Below are 22696 nucleotides of genomic sequence, written 5' to 3'. Positions count from 1 at the left end.
GTTATATAGTTATAGATAAACTAGAAATACTGGGGCAGGGGAACTGAGATTCTAGATAGGGCAGAGGGGTAGGAGGGAAAGGCAGGGGGCAGGGGGTTAGCAATAATGGTGGAATGTGATAGACATCATCATCCATAGTACATGTATGAAGACACGAATTGGTGTCAACATACTTTATATACAACCAGAGATATGAAAAATTGTACTGTATACATGTAATAAGAATTGTTATGCATTACACTGTCATTTATTTTTTAAAAACAAATCAATAAAAAAAGAACTGAGATTCTAAAGATAAAGCCATAGATTAAAAATATGACGACATGACAGGAAAACTTATCCACCAAAAAGTATTTGTGATGACAAACAAATGTAAATATTGTTGTTCTTTATTTTTTAATTCTTTTGTGCTGGTCCAAATCCAGGGCCTTGTGTGTGCTAGGCAAGTGCCCTACTCCTGAGCGACATTCCTAGTCCATGTGAGCATACTGGATGCATAGGCATTAATTATGGCTTGGGACTGCTGGAAGGCTATTCCCTAGTATAGAATTTTCATTGAGATTGTAGTTAAAAGTTTATTCATATGCAGAGTATCAATGATAGTTCACTTTTTTAATGTCACAGTTATTTCATGGGTACACAAACATGGCTGCAATAAAATGAAAATGAAACCACGGAAACAAAGCAGTTTGAGAAAGAAAAGCAACTCTAAGTGAATGAGATGCCAGCTTCCTCTGGGACAGACCAGCCAGTCTAGTTTCCTGGCTTTGTAACCCAGCCAGGCTTCTGTTGTGCCCAGCAGCTCAAGGGCTTCACCTTGTAGGATTTCTTTCTTTCTTTCTTAAATATATTTTTAGTTGTAAATGGACACAATATCTTTATTTATTTATCTTTTTTTTTAGGGGAACACAATATCTTTATTTTATTTTATTTTTTTTTAATTTTTTATTGTTGGTTGTTCAAAACATTACAAATTTTTATCATATTCCACACTTTGATTCAAGTGGGTTATGAACTCCCACCTTCACCCCATACACAGATTGCAGAATCACATCAGTTACACATCCATTGATTTACATATTGCCATACTAGTGTCTGTTGTGCTCCGCTGCCTTTCCCATCCTCCCAACTCCCCCCTCCCCACCTCTCCCCTCCCCTCCCCTCCTCTCTCTCTACCCCCTCCACTGTATAACCCTGAGGGTCTCCTTCCATTTCCATGCAATTTCCCTTCTCTCTCCCTTTCCCTCCCACGTCTCATCCCTGTTAAATGTTAATCTTCTTCTCCTGCTCTTCGTCCCTACTCTGTTCTTAGTTACTCTCCTTATATCAAAGAAGACATTTGGCATTTGTTTTTTAGGGATTCGCTAGCTTCACTCAGCATAATATGCTCTAATGCCATCCATTTCCCTGCAAATTCTATGATTTTGTCATTTTTTAATGCAGAGTAATACTCCATTGTGTATAAATGCCACATTTTTTTTATCCATTCGTCTATTGAAGGGCATCTAGGTTGGTTCCACAGTCTTGCTATTGTGAACTGTGCTGCTATGAACATCGATGTAGCAGTGTCCCTGTAGCATGCTCTTTTTAGGTCTTTAGGGAATAGACCGAGAAGGGGAATAGCTGGGTCAAATGGTGGCTCCATTCCCAGCTTTCCAAGAAATCTCCATACTGCTTTCCAAATTGGCTGCACCAATTTGCAGTCCCACCAGCAATGTACAAGTGTACCCTTTTCCCCACATCCTCGCCAGCACTTGTTGTTGTTTGACTTCATAATGGCTGCCAATCTTACTGGAGTGAGATGGTATCTTAGGGTGGTTTTGACTTGCATTTCTCTGACAGCTAGAGATGGTGAGCATTTTTTCATGTACTTGTTGATTGACTGTATGTCCTCCTCTGAGAAGTGTCTGTTCAGGTCCTTGGCCCATTTGTTGATTGGGTTGTTTGTTCTCTTATTGTCTAATTTTTTGAGTTCTTTGTATACTCTGGATATTAGGGCTCTATCTGAAGTGTGAGGAGTAAAGATTTGTTCCCAGGGTGTAGGCTCCCTATTTACCTCTCTTATTGTTTCTTTTGCTGAGAAAAAACTTTTTAGTTTGAGTAAGTCCCATTTGTTGATTCTAGTTATTAACTTTTGTGCTATGGGTGTCCTATTGAGGAATTTGGAGCCCGACCCCACCGAATGTAGATCGTAGCCAACTTTTTCTTCTATCAGACGGCGTGTCTCTGATTTGATATCAAGCTCCTTGATCCATTTTGAATTCACTTTTGTGCATGGCGAGAGAAAGGGATTCAGTTTCATTTTGTTGCATATGGATTTCCAGTTTTCCCAGCACCATTTGTTGAAGATGCTATCCTACCTCCATTGCATGCTTTTAGCCCCTTTATCAAATATAAGATAGTTGTAGTTTTGTGGATTGGTTTCTGTGTCCTCTATTCTGTACCATTGGTCCACCTGCCTGTTTTGGTACCAGTACCATGCTGCTTTTGTTACTATTGCTCTGTAGTATAGTTTGAAGTCTGGTATCGCTATACCGCCTGATTCACACTTCCTGCTTAGCATTGTTTTTGCTATTCTGGGTCTTTTATTTTTCCATATGAATTTCATGATTGCTTTCTCTATTTCTACAAGAAATGCCATTGGGATTTGATTGGCATTGCATTAAACCTATAGAGAACTTTTGGTAATATCGCCATTTTGATGATGTTGGTTCTGCCTATCCATGAACAGGGTATATTTTTCCATCTTCTAAGATCTTCTTCTATTTCTCTCTTTACGGTTCTGTAGTTTTCATTGTATAAGTCTTTTATCTCTTTTGTTAGGTTGATTCCCAAGTATTTTATTTTTTTTGAAGATATTGTGAATGGAGTGGTTGTCCTCATTTCCATTTCAGAGGATTTGTCGCTGATATACAGGAATGCCTTTGATTTATGCGTGTTGATTTTATATCCTGCCACTTTGCTGAATTCATTTATTAGCTCTAATAGTTTCTTTGTAGAGCCTTTTGGGTCTGCTAGGTATAGAATCATATCATCTGCAAATAGTGATAATTTAAGTTCTTCTTTTACTATTTTTATGCCTTTAATTCTTTCATCTGTCTAATTGCTCTGGCCAGTGTTTCGAGAACTATGTTGAAGAGAAGTGGAGAGAGAGGGCATCCCTGTCTTGTTCCAGACTTTAGAGGGAATGCCTTCAGTTTTTCTCCATTCAGAATGATGCTAGCCTGAGGCTTAGCATAGATTGCTTTTACAATATTGAGGTATGTTCCTGTTATCCCTAGTTTTTCTAGAGTTTTGAACATAAAGGGATGCTGTACTTTGTTGAATGCTTTTTCCGCATCTATCGAGATGATCATATGGTTCTTATTTTTAAGTCTATTGATGTGGTGAATAACATTTATTGATTTCCGTATATTGAACCAGCCTTGCATCCCAGGGATGAATCCTACTTGATCATGGTGCACAATTTTTTTGATATGTTTTTGTATCCGATTCGCCAGAATTTTATTGAGGATTTTTGCATAACTAGGTTCATTAGAGATATTGGTCTGTAGTTTTCTTTCTTTGAAGTGTCTTTGTCTGGTTTAGGTATCAGGGTGATGTTGGCCTCATAGAATGAATTTGGAAGTTCTCCCTCTTTTTCTATTTCCTGAAGTAGCTTGAAAAGTATTGGTATTAGTTCTTCTTTAAAGGTTTTGTAAAATTCTGCTGTATACCCATCCGGTCCTGGGCTTTTCTTAGTTGGTAGTTTTTGATGGCTTCTTCTATTTCCTCAATTGATATTGGTCTGTTTAGGTTGTCTATATCCTCCTGACTCAATCTGGGCAGATCATATGACTTAAGAAATTTATCTATGCCTTCACTATCTTCTAATTTATTGGAGTATAAGGATTCAAAATAGTTTTTGATTATCTTCTGTATTTCTGAAGTGTCTGTAGTGATATTGCCTTTTTCATCCCATATGCTAGTAATTTGAGTTCTCTCTCTTCTTCTCTTCGCTAGCATCGCTAAGGGTCTGTCGATTTTGTTTATTTTTTCAAAGAACCAACTTTTAGTTTTGTCAATTTTTTCAATTGTTTCTTTTGTTTCGATTTCATTAATTTCAGCTCTGATTTTAATTATTTCTTGCCATCTACTTCTTTTGCTGTTGTTTTGCTCTTCTTTTTCAAGGATTTTGAGATGAAGTATGAGATCATTTATTTGTTGGTTTTTTCTTTTTTTAAGAATGAACTCCAAGCAATGAATTTTCCTGTTAGAACTGCTTTCAATGTGTCCCATAGATTCCGATATGTTGTGTCTGTGTTTTCATTTATCTCTAAGAATTTTTTAATTTCCTCCTTGATGTCTTCTATACCCCATTGATCATTCAGTAACCTATTGTTCATTCTCCAAGTGATGTATGCTTTTTCCTTCCTTCTTTTATCGTTGATTTTCAGTTTCATTCCATTATGATCAGATAAGATGCATGGTATTATCTCTACTCCTTTATATTGTCTAAGAGTTGCCCTGTGACATAATATATGATCTATTTTTGAGAAGGATCCATGTGCTGCTGAGAAAAAAGTATAACTGCTTGATGTTGGGTGGTATACTCTATATATGTCAATTAATTCTAGGTTATTAATTGTGTTATTGAGTTCTATAGTTTCCTTATTCAACTTTTGTTTGGAAGATCTGTCCAGTGGCGAGAGAGGTGTGTTGAAGTCTCCCATGATTATGGTATGGTGGTCTATTAGACTCTTGAACTTGAGAAGAGTTTGTTTGACGAACATAGCTGCACCATTGTTTGGGGCATAAATATTTATGATTGTTATGTCTTGTTGGTGTATGGTTCCCTTAAGCAGTATGTAGTGTCCCTCTTTATCCCTTTTGATTAACTTTGGCTTGAAATCTATTTTATTTGATATGAGTATGGACACTCCTGCTTGTTTCCGAAGTCCATATGAGTGATATGATTTTTTCCAACCTGTCACCTTCAGCCTGTGTATGTCTTTTCCTATCAAATGCGTCTCCTGTAGGCAGCATATTGTTGGGTCTTGTTTTGTGATCCATTCTACTAGCCTGTGTCTCTTAATTGGTGAGTTTAAGCCATTAACATTTACGGTTATTATTGAGATATGGGTTGTTCTTCCAGCCATATTTGTTTATTTCTGTTACTAAACATGGTTTGTTTTCCTCTTTGATTATTCCCCCCCCCCTTTACTGTCCTACCTCCCACTGTTGGTTTTCATTGTTATTTTCCATTTCCTCTTCCTGTAATGTTTTGGCGAGGATGTTTTGAAGAGATGGTTTTCTAGCTGCGAATTCTTTAAACTTTTGTTTATCGTGGAAGGTTTTAATTTCATCTTCCATCCTGAAGCTTAATTTCGCTGGATACACAATTCTTGGTTGGAACCCATTTTCTTTTAGTGTTTGAAATATGTTATTCCAGGATCTTCTAGCTTTCAGAGTCTGTGTTGAAAGATCAGCTGTTATCCTGATTGGCTTACCCCTAAATGTAATCTGCTTCCTTTCTCTTGTAGCTTTTAAACTTCTCTCCTTATTCTGTATGTTGGGCATCTTCATTATAATGTGTCTAGGTGTGGATCTCTTATGATTTTGCACATTCGGCGTCCTGTAGGCTTCTAGGATTTGGGATTCTGTCTCATTCTTCAAGTCTGGGAAGTTTTCTCGTATTATTTCATTGAATAGACTGCTCATTCCTTTGGTTTGGAGCTCTGTACCTTCCTGTATCCCAATGACTCTTAAGTTTGGTCTCTTAATGTTATCCCATATTTCTTGGACGTTCTGCTCATGGTTTCTTAACAGTCTTGCTGAGCTGTCTATGTTCTTTTCCAGTTGAAATACTTTGTCTTCATTGTCTGATGTTCTATCTTCTAAGTGTTCTACTCTGCTGGTAGTATTCTCCATTGAGTTTTTAAGTTGGTTTATTGCTTCCTGCACTTCTAGGATTTCTGTTTGTTTGTTTTTTATAACCTCATCTCCCTGTATAGTTGATCCTTTGCTTCCTGGATTTGTTTGCGTAATTCATTGTCGAAGTGATCTTTCATTGTCTGATTTTGCTGTTTAATGTCTTCCTTGATACTCCAGATCATCTGAAGCATGTGTATCCTGAATTCTTTATCTGACATTCCATCTGCTGCAGCTGTTACCTCTTCTAAAGTTGCATTGACCTGCATTGCTTGTGGTCCTTTCTTTCCTTGTCTTTTCATACTGCTTGCGTATCTTTCCTGCAGGCGCGGGCGGCGGCTCTGCTCTCTCCTTATTCCAATTGGGGTGTCGTGGCTACCACGCCGGCAGGTCACTGGGCCTGTTCTGGGCGCTGGCGGCGGCTCTGTTCTGCCACTACTCCAATTGGGGTGACGAGTGTACCACGCCGGCAGGCCACTGGGCCTGATCCGCCGGTCGGTTGCAGGTTTGCCTACCCTGCAGGCGCGGGCGGCGGCTCTACTCTGCCCCTACTCCAAATGGGGTGACGTGTCTGTCGTACCGGCAGGCCACTGGGCCTGTCCCGCTGGTCGGTCACAGATCTGCCCACCTTTCGGGCACGGGTGGTGGCTCTGCTCTGCCCCTACTCCAATTGGGGTGTTGTGACTACCCCGCCGGCAGGTCGCTGGGCCTGTTCCTAGCACGGGCGGCGACTCTGCTACCACGCCGGCATGCTCCTGGGCCTGATCCGCCGGTCTGTCGCAGGTCTGCCTACCTTGCAGGTGAAGGCGGTGGCTCTCCCTGCCCCTCCTACCACGTCTGCGGACCCCTGGGCCTGATCTGCAGGTTGGTCACAGGTCTGCTCACCCTGCGGGCACGGGTGGCGGTTCCGCTCCGCCCCCACTCCAATTGGGGTCACGTGACCACCACACCGGCAGGGCCTGATCCGGGCGTGGGCAAAGGATCTGCTCTGCCCCTACTCCAGTTGGGGTGACGTGTGTACCACACTGGCAGGCCGCTGGGCCTGACCCGCCAGTCTGTCACAGGTCTCCTTACCTTGCAAGTGCGGGCGGCGGCTCTGCCCTGCCCTTCCTCCCACGCCCGTGTACCACTGGGTGGCGGGTCTGCCCACCTTGTGGGTGCGGGTGGCGGCTCCGCTCCGCCCCCTCTCCCATTGGGGTCACGCGGTCACCACGCTGGCGAGCCACTGGGCCTGCTCAGGGCGCTGGCAGCGGCCCGGCTCTTCCCCTCTGGCTCGACGACAAATCGAGAGAGACTCGGGTGTCTGTGCCTCACCCCCCCACCAGGAGACCAACTGTTTCTGTCGCCGCTAGTATTGATGAAGTTCTCTCCTCCGCCGCTTTCTGATGACATCAGATCTCTGCCATGTTGGTATCCTATGCGAATGGCAGCATTTCGTTCCCCTTGCCGGGCAACCAAAGCAACGGGTGAGTCCTGACCGGCCCTCAGCAGGACCCGGACCGAGAAGCAGTTTCCGCGGGCTCCTAGCCCTGGGCCAGGGCAGTTCCGGGAGCCGGAACTCGGCCGCTCCGTGCTCGGTGTATGTTCTGATCTCATTTGACTTATATATTCCCTTTATCTGCTACTATAATAAGTGTATGCAGGCCCCACCCTTATCATTACATTGATCACCAAGTAGTGTAATTAACTGTCATGCCCACTAGAAAAATTCATTTTTTTTCTATACTAAAAATTTAGGAAAATCCTCAATGCTTAAGTAAGCATATTTACCAGAGTGAGAAACCCCACATGCTTTTTTGACAGGATCTGTGAAAACTATAGGTATGCAATCAGCACCAGGAGCTGCTATTGTGACTCCTCTCTGGTTCAAGGTTATTCCATTAAAAGATCCAGGCTCCTCCCTTCCCACAATCCACACTTCATTGGCATGATCAGTCTAATATCAAAGATACATGATAAAAAGATTTTGAAAATGGGGTTTCTCATAACATAAGCTTTTCTGAAAGCACTTATTTCAGTGCAAAATTATGTAACCAGCTTAAATTACTAGAATTCAATAGGTCTATCATTTCAATACAAAACACTACATGCAATATCTCTGCATGTTTTATTCAGAGGAATCTAGGTCTTAACACTTAAGAGTTCAATAAAGCTCATGATGAATACCTCATACTTGAAATGGGTACTAGTCTTCCAAAAAGTAGAAATTTAACATTTTAATAAGAAATTAAAATTAATTATCAAATTAATATTGCATTTATTTTTCCTAGACGCAAATAAAGTTAGAATTTTGTAAGGAACAAGATATTATACCTTAATTATGACGCTAGTGTTTAGAAAATAATGGCTTTTCTTTCTTACCATTCAGGAATCTTTCTTCTACATCAAAAAGGACAGTGTTACTATACCAAGAATTAACCATACTTTTAGAATTGAAGAGCTCTAGATAAAAAAAATCCATGTGTGTGTGTGTGTGTGTGTGTATATATATATATATATATATATATATAGAGAGAGAGAGAGAGAGAGATATTTATATAAATATGAGATTTATGTAAATATATGAGATTTATACATTTCATAAAATTGATCTTTAGGCTATGATATATAAATCTAAGGAAACTACTACTAAAATTTTAGATAAAATACCAGAGGCAAAAGAGAAATACCTTAATTAAATTCCATGCAGTTACTGGTATGATCTAAAAATAGGTTCAAAACATGAAACAAAATTTTACCTTTATTTGATAAAATTTTTCCACATTAAAACCTGCAGTATTTGCCAACCTATGTAGATTTTCTTGAACAACTACCTTGGGATCTCTTCGTTTGGAACTACTGAAGAGATTGAAGGAGCTAAGAGTTGTTATATAAGATATCTCACCTGTTCTTGTAGTAAATCCATGTATGAAAATATCTGTTGAAGACAAGTAATGAAGATTAAAAAGATGCTCTCCAAAAGACTACAAAGCATTACAAAAGCCAGTCTCTCCAGCAGACCTCCCTGATCACTTCAACCAGCTCTTATTTATCTGGCTTATAATTTTGACAGCACTTTGTACCTCCATATGTTCTTATTACCTACTGCTGTTTACCTTCCATATAGGATTACTGCTCTTCAAAGGGTATCTTCTGTCTCACCTGTCTTTTGGTACCAACAGCATATAGCTCACAGTAAATATTGTCTAACCAAGAAGGAAGATTGACTATTTTAAAAATAGTCAATTTCTTCTGGAAAAGTTTTAATGAGTTGATGTTTCAGAACTTCTAAATCAAAGATTTCTAGTGTTATAAATTGCATCATAAAGAAGGGCTGGGAAATTTGCTTAAAGCTAAATTTGTTTAGAACAAATTTGTTTATTTAGTATGGCTTTGAAGGAGTCTTCCCTTGTCACCCTGACCTACAAGGCCATCCATAACACACATTGCAAATGATGCTAATGAACAATAAGTGAACAAAAGAAAAGGTGGGGAGAGGTGAGCAACTTCTGAAGAAAGACTGAATTGTCACATATTCAGAAAAACAATAGAGAATGTTGAATATACCTGGGACCAAAGGAGATGTGATAATAGTTAATTCTCCTTTCAGTGCTGGCAGACTTCTCAAATATGTTTCTATTTCACTCTGGATTTCTTCTAGTTCATGAGCTGGATTGTGTTTATCTCAGTGGACTGTTTCAAAAGGCCATCCCTCAAAGTCACCTATAAATCTTCAAACTCAAAATTGTAAGCCCTAAGGAAGAGATGATCAATAAAAGCCTTCATTAAGGTTTTCCTGTGTGCAGGCACAATTACCTCAATGCTGCTCAGATTTTTTTCATCTATTTTTTGTTTAATGATATACAAAGAGGCAGCCATGCTGGAATTACTAACAGTCTCAAATTCTCTCAAGAGACCTAATAATCCATTGCTTGTTTCCAGTTCACAATTATCATGTTCACCATCCCTTTCATACCTCATGTTACTTGCAACCCATTATGCAAAGGAACTTGGCTTGGCAGCAAGGTGGATGGCATTCAATGTCTTCAATAATGTCTCATGGCAGTTTTCCTGACAGGTCAATTTCAAACCAAAGAGATTAATCAAAACTGCTTCCCATCCTTCAATAATACACAAAGTTTTTCAAAGAAGACTTCTGTGCCAAAGAAATTACCTGAAAAAAGAAAAATTGGCGCAAGAATACAAAATGATATCAATTTTCTTACACTTACAACAGAAATGTGTGGCAAATTTTAAAAAAAATAATTAATTGTCTTGATCTCAAAAAATAATCAAAATAGGGTTGGGGTTGTGGCTCAGTGGAAGAGTGCTTGCCTAGCAAGTGTGAGGCGTTCCATCTACCACACCACATAAAAATAAAACAATACAGTCATTGTATCCATCTACAACTATATATATATATATTTTTTTAAAGTAACCAAATAGTACCTATACCCCTCCCAGAAAAGACAGACCACTATTAATCATGGGAGAAACATGCCAAAGTGATCTTTTATTCTTTTTGTGAACATGTGGGTACATCTTTCCAGAACAATAATTCTTTTTCAGTAGAAAATTACTTTTTGCCTTAGAAAGTCCTGTTTTTTAATTACAGGGTGTCAATCTACGTGCTCTATCATTGGTTCTGCATAATTGTTAAATTGGGTCACATCCCCTCATATGAAACCTAGAGAGGCCTTAAGTTTAAGAGTTTAACCTGAAAATCGAAGTTTTGTGGGATGAAAGCCGAGGGACTAAGGGACTTCCCTCAGTGTGTGCCTTCTGGGCAAGGATCACGGAAGCGCCGCCACTTGGATCCCAGGCGCTTCCTACCTACCTGGTTATTCTGGTTGGCGCCCAACTCCTCACCTTCACGCGGGGTTAACGGTCCCTCCCTGGTGACGCTTTGGGTGACCCCTTTGCCGGACCCTGTTCTCCCGCCGCCCCTCGTCCTCTCCGCTCCCGCCGAATTTCATTTCGACAGCTGTGAGAGGGTGGCCACCCGCCTTTGATGGACACCAGGGATTCCCACGCGGCATGTCTGTCACCGCGGAGTCCCTGTCCACTGTGTGGCGCTCGGCTCCAGAGCACGGGCGGCAGCTCCGCGCCCGCCCGGCTGCTCCACCGACCGCTCCCCGCCCACTCAGACTCGCAGCAGCGCGGTTCCCCTTCTCGCGCCTCACCCTCGGCTGCTCGGCCTGTCTGCAGGCAGCTCGGCCACGACCCGCAGCCTCCCTCGCGAGCCCCGAGTCCGCCCGAAACCCGGAAGCCGCTAGCCCCACGCACCTTTGCCCCTCACCGCGCCCTGGCGCCCCAACAACCTCCGCGTCCGCTCCAGGTGGAAACCCGATGGCAGAGGATGGGGGCCGGGATTCCTGGGACCGGTCCGCGCCCAGTGCCCGCCGCCGCTCAGCAGTTCCCAGTCAGGAGCCGAAGCGCGGAGGACCCTCTGGCGGAGCCAGGCGGGTCAGCGGGCCCGAGGGGGCACTCCGAACCCGGAGACGGGGCGGCGGGAGCGGGTGCGCCGTGGAGTGGTGGCCAGGAGGGATCGGCGGGTCCTGTGAGGGCGGGGCGGGGGAATGGCGGTCGTGGGGCCGCGAGCGCGCGGGGGGCAGGAGTCCAGGCTGCGGGCGAGTCCCCTGAGCGGACTGGAAGTCCCCGCACTGGCGCTTCCCCACGACCCGCTGAGCCAGCAGTGGGGCGGGGACACTTGGTTTAAGGAGTCCAGGCTGGATCCTGTCAAGTTAGCTCTTAGCGACTTGTCCCCTCCAGGTTCAAGGAACGGGCCTCTAGGGGGCGGTTGGTTAGTATAGTTTTGTTTGCCTTTTGGTGATTCTGCCTTTCTTGAGAACAAGCCAATCCTCATGACAGCTCCCTCACTTTTATTGACTACACAAGGGTCGCTTATGCCCCTACCCCTTTTTTGCCCTTTTAAATAGTAAGTTTCTCTAATTGGAAGAAGGCACCAATTCTTAGAATCTTGCTAAAGGTACAATTCAGCGTCCCTTACCTTTCCTCCAGGAGTGTGATTTCACACATATTGAGCAGCTAAGGTATGGAAGGCATGTGCTAGGATGGTGAAGGGGAAAAAAATCCTGCCTCCTCAGAATAAGAGTCTCTGTAGAACTGGCTAAGATGGAAGAAGAGGTCCTTTTATTATTGTTCAGGTGATAAGTGCTGAAGAAGCTTTGCATGAATGACAGAGAATCTCTTGGAGGTGGGCACCTGTTTCTTCTTGACCAGAGACTGGGAGCATCAGCCCAGAATAGGAGCCCATTCTCCTTATCCCTGGCATCTGTTCTTGTCAAATTGGTATTTTCCCTGGACATCTGTTAAGAACCTTGAGTGGTAAGTGGTACACCTAACCAGAAGGTACACTGTTGTTTTATGTTAACTTTTACCTCAAGCAAAATATAGGTCTTGTAGTTGTTAAAGCAAGTTTACTATATTTATATAGACAGTGTTGAGAATTCAAATTCTTTCATGCATCAGTAGTGGCAGTAAAAAACAAAAAGAGAAACTATTTAAAAATAGTGACGTTATTAGAGAAGAAAGTTTGTTAATTTGCGTTTATTTATTGGTTCCTTTAATTGGAGAAGGCACCAATCCTTAGAATCGTGTTAAAGGTACAATTAAGCATCTGTTACCTTTCCTCCAAGAATATGATTTAATAAATATTGAGCAGGTAAGTATGGAAGGCATGTGCTATGTTAAAGGGGGAAAAACTTCTGCCAACTACAGTCATTTCTTTTCACTTTCTGGTACTAACTTCATCTGTCATCCCATTCTTACTCATCCTACCCCAGTGGTTTTCAGTCATGGCTACCCATCAGAATTAAAGTGGAACTTTAAAAAATAATAATAATGCAGGGAACCCCACCGCAGATATACATTGAATCAAAATCTCCTAGAGTCAGTCCTGGCATGTCATGTTTTTCTTTCTTGTTTTATTCTTTACAGATGATTTAGATGCATAATTTGTTTTGAAAAAATAATGGCCTTCTTCCCAAGCCATTCAAATAAAGGCTGTTCCTTGGATAGGCCACATGACTTCATCTTTACACTTGCTGTTTGTTCTACTTAGGACATCCTTCTTTTTGTATGCCTGTTTAACTAACTGCTCCTTATTCAGTCTTCAAGCTCAAACATAGCCTTCCTTGAATTCCCATCCTAGATGCAGAATTGTTTCTTTAGCATTTTGTTCCCTCTTTGATGCAGTCCAGACCTCTATCCAAACAATAAATTGAAAAAGTTGGTTATACATTGAGTTGTATACGGTATACGGATGAACTTTATGTTACATAAATTACATCTAAGCAAAGCTTTTTTTAAAATAGAAAAGAGCAGTTAAGTCAGAAAATCATGAAAAGAGTGTAACAATATAAACTTTTATTTTTTACCTAAAACAGCTGTCTGCTCATTTGCCAATCTATTCAGAAAGCCCAGGGCCTTTTCTTTGCACATGGTCTACTGATTGGATTTCTATATTTTATCTCTTGCATAAATCATACAGCTAACCCACTAGTAAGATTTCCCAGATTTTGTTCCTTTAAGAGGAGAATAAAGGCACTTGTGAAGCAATCTGAGTGCAATTTTAATCTTTATAATCTTTAATAGTTATCTCACACAGCATAATTTATTGGATCTTTCCAAAATATTAAACATAGTTTTTAAAGAAATGACAAACTTTATATCCATGCTATTTTATTTATGTGTATGTTATAAAAGCACAGTATCCAATACAAGTGGCATAAACAGATTGGAAATAAACACAAGCAACTCATAGGACCCTGCATCTGGTAGTGCAAAAATGGGCAGCCTCATTGGAGGGAACTTTGCTAGTCATGAGCATTTAGCATGATATGGGAATTAGCCACTTAAGATTTACAAAAGAAATAGGGTTAATTGCTTAGAGGTCCAATGTAGATAGGCTAGGAGAGCATCTACTCTGCCTCTCCATTTTAATTATTTGACTATATGTGTTCTTCCTCATAGAGATTTAGAACATTTATTCTGAAGACAGATTGGGCCTGTCTTTTCAAGGGGAACCGCTGGGGAAATCCCCAGACTTACCCTAACATGTAAATTTTATGAAAACAAATGGAATTTTAAAAAATCATTAGCATTGTTTTTAAGGCATTTCCACTACAGTTTATGGATCTTTAATGAAAAGGTAAAGTTTTCCTTCTTAAAAGCTTAAACTAGTTTCCCGGGGCTGCCATACCAAATTACCACAAACTAGATGGTTTACCAATAACAAAAATTTGTTCCCTCACAGTTATGGAGGCCAGGTTATAAAATAGAGGTGTTGACAGGACTTTGTACCCTTTGAAGCTTTCCTTGTCTCTTCCAGTTTTGGGTGGCTCCAGACATACCTAGCCTGGTGACTATGTGACTTGGGTGTCTGTGCCTCCATCTTCACTTGGTCTTTCTGTGTGTCTGAATCTCAACACTCTCTGTCTACCTTTCTCTTATAAAGAGAGCTTGAAAATAAATGGAAGAGCAATCAAATGAGAACAAGCGAAGGCTATTTGTTCAGAGGTTGCAAGGAAGTGCTACCATCTGCATTTTAGCTGAGTCAGAGGCAGGAAGTGGAGTGAGTATGACTTGATTGGAGGTATACATATAGGGAAGCTACAGGCAGGCTGGTTAGGAGTGAGGCATCCAATGTGATTGATCAGGAGTGTATATTCTGGTTGGTCCGAAGTTGGAAGCAGAGATAAGAATTAGGGAAAATATCATCATTAATCAGGAGTGACTATTTGGGGGCACTTGTTATATTTGGTTTCCTGGGTTGTTACTAGAGATAGTGTTCTGACTTCAGATAGTTGTCTGATTTATAAATAACAAATTGGCTTCCTGGACTGCTAACTGTAGATAGTGAGTCGGTTTCCTGGGTAGGTTGTTGCAGATCGTTTCTTAGAGTTCTGATTTTTTTTAAGTGGTCTGGCCATTGTATGGTTACATATTCATTCTTATACCTTTCATTGAATTTAGAGACCACACAAAATCCCTTAACCAAATGACATCTGTAAAGATCCCTTCTTCTTCTTCTTTCCCCACATAGGGTCATATTCATGGGTTTTCAGTAGTAAGACATGGACAGATGTATTTTGGGAGCCACCATTCAACCCACCAAAAACTCTTCTTGGTTTAGAAATGATGCCTGCTTGTTCAGAGTTATAAAATAGAACAAAACAAAAACCTTGTCCCTTAGTGTCCTAAATAGACAGGCAGGTAGGTTATGACTAGATTTCTCCAAAGACCTATGATTTCTATCACAAAGGCAGGGACATTTTACAGTGGTTGCCTGGGCATTCTTTAAAGCTTCAATTAGAGTTTCAGGCCAACTCCTTTATGTCTACACTCCCAAATGAGATGTTTTGGTAGGCACTAACAAAACATGTCTATATATTCAGAGAAACCCCACCTTTGGTATGAAGCTTAATGCAATATGGATAACATGAATACTGCCTGCATTAAGTTAAGGAACAAAACAAACCTTTTCTGTTTCTTTCTGTTTTCAATTTTGTGAAATTTTAATTTTAGTGCCTGGTCAGAAAATGGAAAAATCACTGGGATATAATAGGTATACAAATTTCATGATTTGATTTATTAATTCCTTTTGTACGAAGGCTGGCTATGTTCTAACTTCTAAAAATGTGGTTGAAAATCCTGGGCTGGGACTGTTCCTCAGTGGAAGAGCGCTTGCCTAGCACATGTGAAGCACTGGGTTTGATCCACAGCACCACATAAAAATATATAAAATAAACATATTGTAAGAAAATTCTTTATTTAAAAGTTTTTATTAATTGTTTTTATTTATATATGACAGCAGAATGCATTACAATTCTTATTACACATGTAGAACCCAATTTTTCATGTCTGTGTTTGTATACAAAGTATATTCAAATCAATTCATGTCTCATACATGTACTTTGGATAATAAAGTCCACCACATTCCACCATCACTTCCAACCCCATACCCCTTCCCTTCTCCTCCCACCCCTCTGCCCTATCTAAAGTTCATCTATTCCTCCCATGCTCCCCCTCCCTATCCTACTATGAATCAGCCATCTTATATCAGAGAAAACACTTGGCTTTTGGTTTTTTGGGATTGGCTAACTTCACTTAGCATTATCTTCCCCAACTCCATCCATTTATCTGCAAATGCCATGATTTTATTCTCTTTCATTGCTGAGTAATATTCCATTGTGTGTATATGCCACAGTTTTTTAATCCATTCATCTATTGAAGGACATCTAGGTTGGTTCCACAGTTTAGCTATTGTGAATGTGCTGCTATAAACATTGATGTGGCTGTGTCCCTGTTATATGCTGTTTATAAGTCCTTTGGATATACACCCAGGAGAGGGATAGCTGGGTCAAATTGTGGTTCCATTCCCAATTTTCCAAGCAATCTCCATACTGCTTTCCATATTGGCTGCACCAATTTGCAGCCCCACCAGCAATGTACAAGTGTACCTTTTTCCCCACATCCTTGACAACACTAATTGTTGCTTGTATTCATAATAGCTACCATTCTGACTGGAGTGAGGTGAAATCTTAGAGTGGTTTTGATTTGCATTTCTTTAATTGCTAGCAATGATGAACATTTTTTTCATATATTTGTTGATTGATTGTATATCATCTTCTGAGAAGTATCTGTTCAGGTCCTTGGCCCAATTATTGGTTGGGTGATTTGTTTATTTGTCTTTCTTTTTCTTTTTTTTTTTTTTTTTGCTTAGCCTTTTGAGTTCTTTATGCCCTAGAGATTAGTGTTCTATCTGATGTGTGTGGGGTAAAGATTGTTCCCAAGATCTAGACTCTCTATTCACCTCACAGATTGTTATTTCTTTTTCTGAGAAGAAAGTTTTTAGTTTCAATCCATCCCATTTATTGATACTTGATTTTAATTCTTGTGCCACAGGAATTTTATTTAAAAAGTTGGGGCCTAATCCCACATGATGGAGATTAGGGCCTACTTTTTCTTCTATTAGATGCAGGGTCTCTGGTTTTATTCCTAAGTCCTTGATCCATTTTGAGTTGAATTTTGTGCCTAGTGACAGAGAGGGATTTCATTTCATTTTGTTGCATATGGATTTCCAGTTTTCCCAGCACCATTTGTTGAAAAGACTGTCTTTTCTCCAATGCATATTCTTGGCACCTTTGTCTAACTAACTGTAAACTAATTGTAGTTTTGTGGGTTAGTCTCTGTGTCCTCTATTCTGTACCATTGGTCTACCAGTCTGTATTGGTTCCAATAGCATGCTGTTTTTGTTACTATTGCTCTGTAGTATATTTTAAGGTTTGGCATATTGATGCCACCTGCTTCACTCTTCCTGATAAGGATTGCTTTAGCTATTCTGGGTCTCTTATTTTTTCAGATGAATTTCATGACTGCTTTTTCAGTTTCCATGGGGAATGTTTTTGGAATTTGATCAGAATTGCATTAAATCTACATAGTGCTTTTGATAGTATGGTCATTTTGATAATATAAATTCTGCCTATCCAAAAGCAAGGTAGATCTTTCCATCTTCTAAGGTCTTCTTTGAGTTCTTTCTTTAGGGTTCTGTAATTTTCAGTATATAGATTTTTCACCTCTTTTGTGAAGTTGATTCCTAAGTTCAAAGTTCTGGGCTAGGACTGTAGCTCAGTGGTAGAGCGCTTGCTTAGCACATGGCAGTTCTGGGTTTGATCTACAGCACCACATAAAAATAAATAAAAGAATGATATTGTGAAAAAAATTCTTTTTTTTTTTTTTTTAGTTTCACTTATTTGTTTGCCACTTATTTTTATTGTGTTTGTAATGGAGAAATACATTATCTGTTTTCAAAATAGTGCTTGAAAATACAAGGAGTACAGATACTACATAACAAAGCAAACCCCAGGCATGAGACTCTACATATATCACATGAAAAAATTGTCTGATATTCAGGTAATAAAAACTAGAATTAAAAAGTCCCAAGTTTCCAGCTTGGTAAAACAGGTATGGCTACATGAAACACTTAATAAACTAATTTTTTTGCCAATGTGTAAACAAAATGACAAGACTAAACTTGTGCCTGGAGATTTCAACCAAACACCATAGCTATTCAAAATACAGATACTGTGCATGTTTCACCTGATTTATTATTGTCGTGGAAGGGTAAGGTGACTGCACAGGGCAAAGACGTGAGACACAGAAATATTGTATACCAGATTTCAGAAAGTCTCAATTACTGCATAGCCTAAAAGGAAAAAGACTATCTTCCAACTTTGGAAAATTTATCTAGAAGGACAGGGAAAGAGTCTAAACATTGCAGTTTAACATGAAACAAGAAAAAGAATGCACGCATGGGAAAAGGGAAACACGGGTGGGAGAGGGGAAGACAGAACCAGGCTACTTGGAAAATTTGTTAAGTCTTCTGGGCTTTCATTCATCTACATCCATTATCCCTCGTGGTTCCTGTACATGGGTGTTCTGCTGCTTATGCTCTATTATGAGGGATCATTTTTTTTCTTTTTAAAGAACAGTATTTCTAATCTTGGATAAAAACGAAAGAGTAGAAAGCTAACTAGCTATCAAATGCTTTCTAGAAATTATTTTTATATGACTACATGAAAAATTCACTGATGATTTTTGGTAAGTCTTTAAAAAATAACAATTGGTTAAAGATTCTTGCAGACAATGTCTTTTTTTTGGTCTATGGAAAAGACAAAGATTGGGAATTAGCTTCCCTATAAAGCAGTATTCTATGGAATTTGTAAAACTTCTCAGACACAGAGATCAAATATTTAGTGAAGTTTTACTGAAATATTAGCCATGGAATCAATTTGGTGTTTTGTGCCATGTGGCACAAGATTGTTGGTTTCACATCATGGTTTAGAAAATACTAGATTTCCATGTTTTTTAATGAAACAACATACAAGCATACCCTGTGCACACAGCAAAGAGAAGAGGGTAGAGGCCATAAGCTTATTTTAGGATAAATGATTGAGGACAGGAGAATATGGAGCTTTGCTAGCTCAAAGAAAATGTCTGATTGCTGATCATGTGCTCTCTAATACCATCCTACAGGTATCATTTCTAGGTCATGTCCCATCAAAACCAAACACTTAGTAATTACTGTTTTGATGTCAAATATATACCCAAGAGTTGACATTTCATTTTAAAGGGTTTGCAGTTATCTCACAGGGACTGAGCTACATGTACTTTTATGCTTTCTCTGAAGTATATTACACCACTGTACAATGGTATCCAATTTTAAGATCAGTACTGAAGAAACTTCTTCAAGGAAAAAAAAAAAAAAACTAAAATTCACCAAGCTGAAAAAGCCAAAATTAGTTATGGTTTCTAACCTTTAAAAAAAAGTACATAAAGTGCATTATTAATATTAGGAATTCTGATACTAGTTCGTATTGCAAATTTCCCCAAAAAATGCATCAAACATAAATTCAGTCCAAATGTCAGTCATGGGTATAAATATAGTTGTTTTTTTTCTTTTCTATATTTTTCTCATCTTTTAAGAGTAGTAGTCTCTTTGAAATAGTTAATGTACTAGGACTAACACAAATAATCTGAGGCATTAATAACGGCACTTCTAGCTTCACATACTAATCTGGACTTCTGATCAAGATTAAGTCAGTAAAGGAAGTTACCAAGTGAACATTAATCTTTTGAGTCATATCTAGTCTGGTACCCTTGTTCTCCTTCTTTAGCATTTGAAGACAACAGGTTGAGTTGGCAGATATTGTTTATGGGCCCTTGTGGTTGTCTTTATCCATTTCCATTCAGTATGTTTTACTGAATTCTTGATAACAGGAATAGGATCTGGAGAGAGAACAGGGATACCGAGTATATCTGAGCCAGATGTTTCCTGAGAGGCCAACAGAGAAGTTGCTGTCTGTTTCTAATTGAGCTGTACTTACCTGGTTGTTGCCCTTCTGTTCTGGTTTTCTGTCTTTATGAGGTGAGAATGTCCTCTACATTCCTACTATAGGATTAGGTATATTAGTTGCTGCATTTCCTGAAGGTCTAGGTGGATGATTTACCAAATGTGTTGAAGAAACAACTCTGGTGACTGTGGGCTTTGGTGGTGAAGAAATGGTAGGCTGTGAGGGAGTCTGAGGAATGCTTTCACTCAATGTAACCCCTGAGCTTTCACTGGGATTCACTTGTTGCAAGGAAACTTCAGGAGCCTGTATGTTGGTCACAGATGCTGTCATCACAGCCAGAGCAGGACTGCTTCTTCCCTGAGGGCTGCCAGTCAATGGGCCAGTCTTTGTGGCACCCATAGGTAAAGGCACAGACATGCTGTTTTCACTATCTACAGTCAAGTGGAGGCTGCTGTCATTCACAGCTGACAACATTATACCTTCTGCAGAATGTGTTTTCTTTTTCTGAAGAACATGATTAGGGAGTAGTTGATGAAGCTCCTTTCTTCTTAAATGCATTGCAGCAATTTTCATATCCATCTCAAACATCTTACTGTTTATTGCTTGCCTATAAACTGTATCTGTGAAAGACTGAATATCATAGGTGAGATCAATACTGAGAGTTTCAGAATTTTCTGGCTTTTTTAACACTAACCCAATCACCCACATTGTACGAAATTCTTCCTTATCAGGATTTTCTTTGGGTGCTGAAAATGACTGGGGATTCACGTGTGCCAGCGTAATAAATTCATTCTTCTCCAAGCTCCAGAATTCGGATCTTTGATTCCACCAAGCCCACCCATTCTAGATGTTGTTTTTCTGTTGGTGCACTTGCCAGAAGTACAATATAATGTTTGTACTTTTGAAAGAAGCTTGGAGCTTCAAAAAGTTTGGACCACTCTGCCTTGTTCAGCAAAATTTCATGTGTGATAGCAAGCCCTTGCTTAAACTCCTCAATCATGACCATCCTGGTTGAAACTGAAACGTTGTATGTGGAGTTCTGCTGTGGGTATGCTGGTGTGATTATAGGCATAAGATGGTACCTATCACTGGGATTTACTCTTGGGTCCCACACAGGTAAATTAAGATTTCGTTCTTCAGGCTCTTTTAATAACACTGGATTTGGCCATTCCCATTCAGAAAACACCAGGAAAAATTTACGGACAAGAGTTGATGCTATTGCATTTGGATAAAGCTGGCAGGTTCTTGCTACTAGCATAGCCCAGGAAACACCTCCAAGGAAACCTAATATATTGGAATAGATATTGTGGCATTTGGCCCACAATTTGATGGCTCTCAGAGTTAGCCTGAAGTTGTCAATGTTTGGTACTAGATGCAAAATTTCATCAGTTACCCGGCAGCCGTTTAGGCTTCTTATGCATCTAATATCTAAATTTTTAAGCAGACTGTCATCTCTTAAGTCCAAATCTTCTGGAATAGTCTGCAATGCTAATCTTGCAAACAAAATATCTATCTCTATCCCATCAAAACACAGTTTGATCACTGGCACAAATGCCTCCTCAACGGCCCTTAAATCTTTGACTTCTTCCTGTAGTTTCAATTTATCGTAAAATGAGGTGAAAAAGTCGCTGCGGTCGACGTGTCTCGGCGCGACGCACAGCGCGTCGATATCAGCACCCTTCGTGTGCACTCCCAGTCTGTAAGAGCCGAACGTGAAAATTTTCCCCCCCGACACTCTCAGTCACAGCTTGCGGAAGACTCTTGCTTTCACTGATTTCGCGTATCCACTCCTTCACCAAGTTGTTCAGTTTTTCCAAAATTAGAATCCTGCGCTGCAGCTCCTCTTCCTCCTCGAACACCCCGAAGGGCTTCAGGGTCTCCACCAGCTTCTGCGTGAGCTCGTGGTCTGTGTCCCTGGGGGCGGCCAGGCTGATCGCCGAGGAGATGCCGCAGGGTTGCGGCGGCGCCAGCGGCGCTCTCCGGCCCGCCGCGGGAAACGGCATCGCGCCCAGCGCCGGCGCCGCCCAGGCACCTGGCCCGCCACCGCGCCCGGGGCGGCCGCCGCCCGGCTCCTGATCCGCTAGGCGGGAGGGGCGGGATCCACTGCCCCGCCGCCGCTCGGCTCCGCCGCCTCAAGCGCTCCCCCTCCTTCCCCCCCGGGGCCAACATGGCGCCGGGCCCTCGGCATCGGCGTTTTCCAAAAAAATTCTTAAAAAAAAAAAAAGGTCCTTCAGTCTTGGCTCTGAAGTTCAATTCCCATTGATTTATGCAATTTCAATGCATTATCAGTAGATGGCAGTAGATTGTTTTTATTTGTTTCCATTCTATTGTAGAGATACAGAAAAAGCTCACACACCCAATTTTATAGCAGATATCCTTTCATGATTAGTTGGTTTAAATAAATGTCATGTTTGAGTTATTCAGCTTACGTTGCTTTAGAAAAAGAGATCCAGAAGTACCAGTAATTTGATTATTTTCATTGTATAAATCTAATTTGCTTCATCCTATGAGTTATTTCATCAAATATTCTAGGGAATATAAAAATAAGTAACACATTGTATTTGCCCTTTTGCAGTTTATAGTGGAAGGGGAACGATAGTGTAAAATAATGGAATTAATAAATGTGTGTTGAAAAATTCACCACTTTGGTGGGAATTTGCTGAGGGCTTTATTTGCATTATTTAATTTCACATATTGTCCTTACAGTAACACTAATGAGGCAGGTACTATTGTTCCCATGTATAAATAAGGAATCTGAGCCTCAAGTTAGAAATAATTTACCTAGTAAGCTATGAAGTGGCACAACCTGGAATCAAAACTAGCTTTTTCTTACTCTAGAACCTATAATGTTATCTATCACGTGAGGCAGAGAAACAATCGTATTAAAAGAGAGAGAGCACATATTCTCAGAAAGATTAAGGAAGGTTTCT

General features: G+C 40.3%; 1 protein-coding gene and 1 pseudogene across 1 annotated transcript; both read right to left on the bottom strand.

Moving 5' to 3' along the window:
• Window positions 1–8603: 8603 nt before the first annotated feature.
• On the bottom strand, window positions 8604–10032 carry LOC131424542 (purine nucleoside phosphorylase LACC1-like; annotated as a pseudogene).
• A 6601-nt stretch (window positions 10033–16633) lies between these two features.
• LOC124099017 (poly(A) polymerase beta-like) lies at window positions 16634–21769 on the bottom strand. The gene is given in 3 exon segments (XM_046453969.2): window positions 16634–20571; window positions 20573–21495; window positions 21497–21769. Coding segments are annotated over 3 exon segments (1914 nt in total). The 3' UTR covers window positions 16634–19853.
• Window positions 21770–22696: the final 927 nt, after the last annotated feature.

The sequence above is a fragment of the Marmota monax genome, unplaced genomic scaffold, assembly GCF_021218885.2.
Source record: "Marmota monax isolate L192 unplaced genomic scaffold, Marmota_monax_Labrador192_F-V1.1 WCK01_AAM20220418_F8-fsc00011, whole genome shotgun sequence".
Classification (NCBI taxonomy): Eukaryota; Metazoa; Chordata; class Mammalia; order Rodentia; family Sciuridae; genus Marmota; species Marmota monax.
Note: the sequence above shows the minus strand (reverse complement) of the source record. Positions and strands in the feature narration are given on the sequence as shown.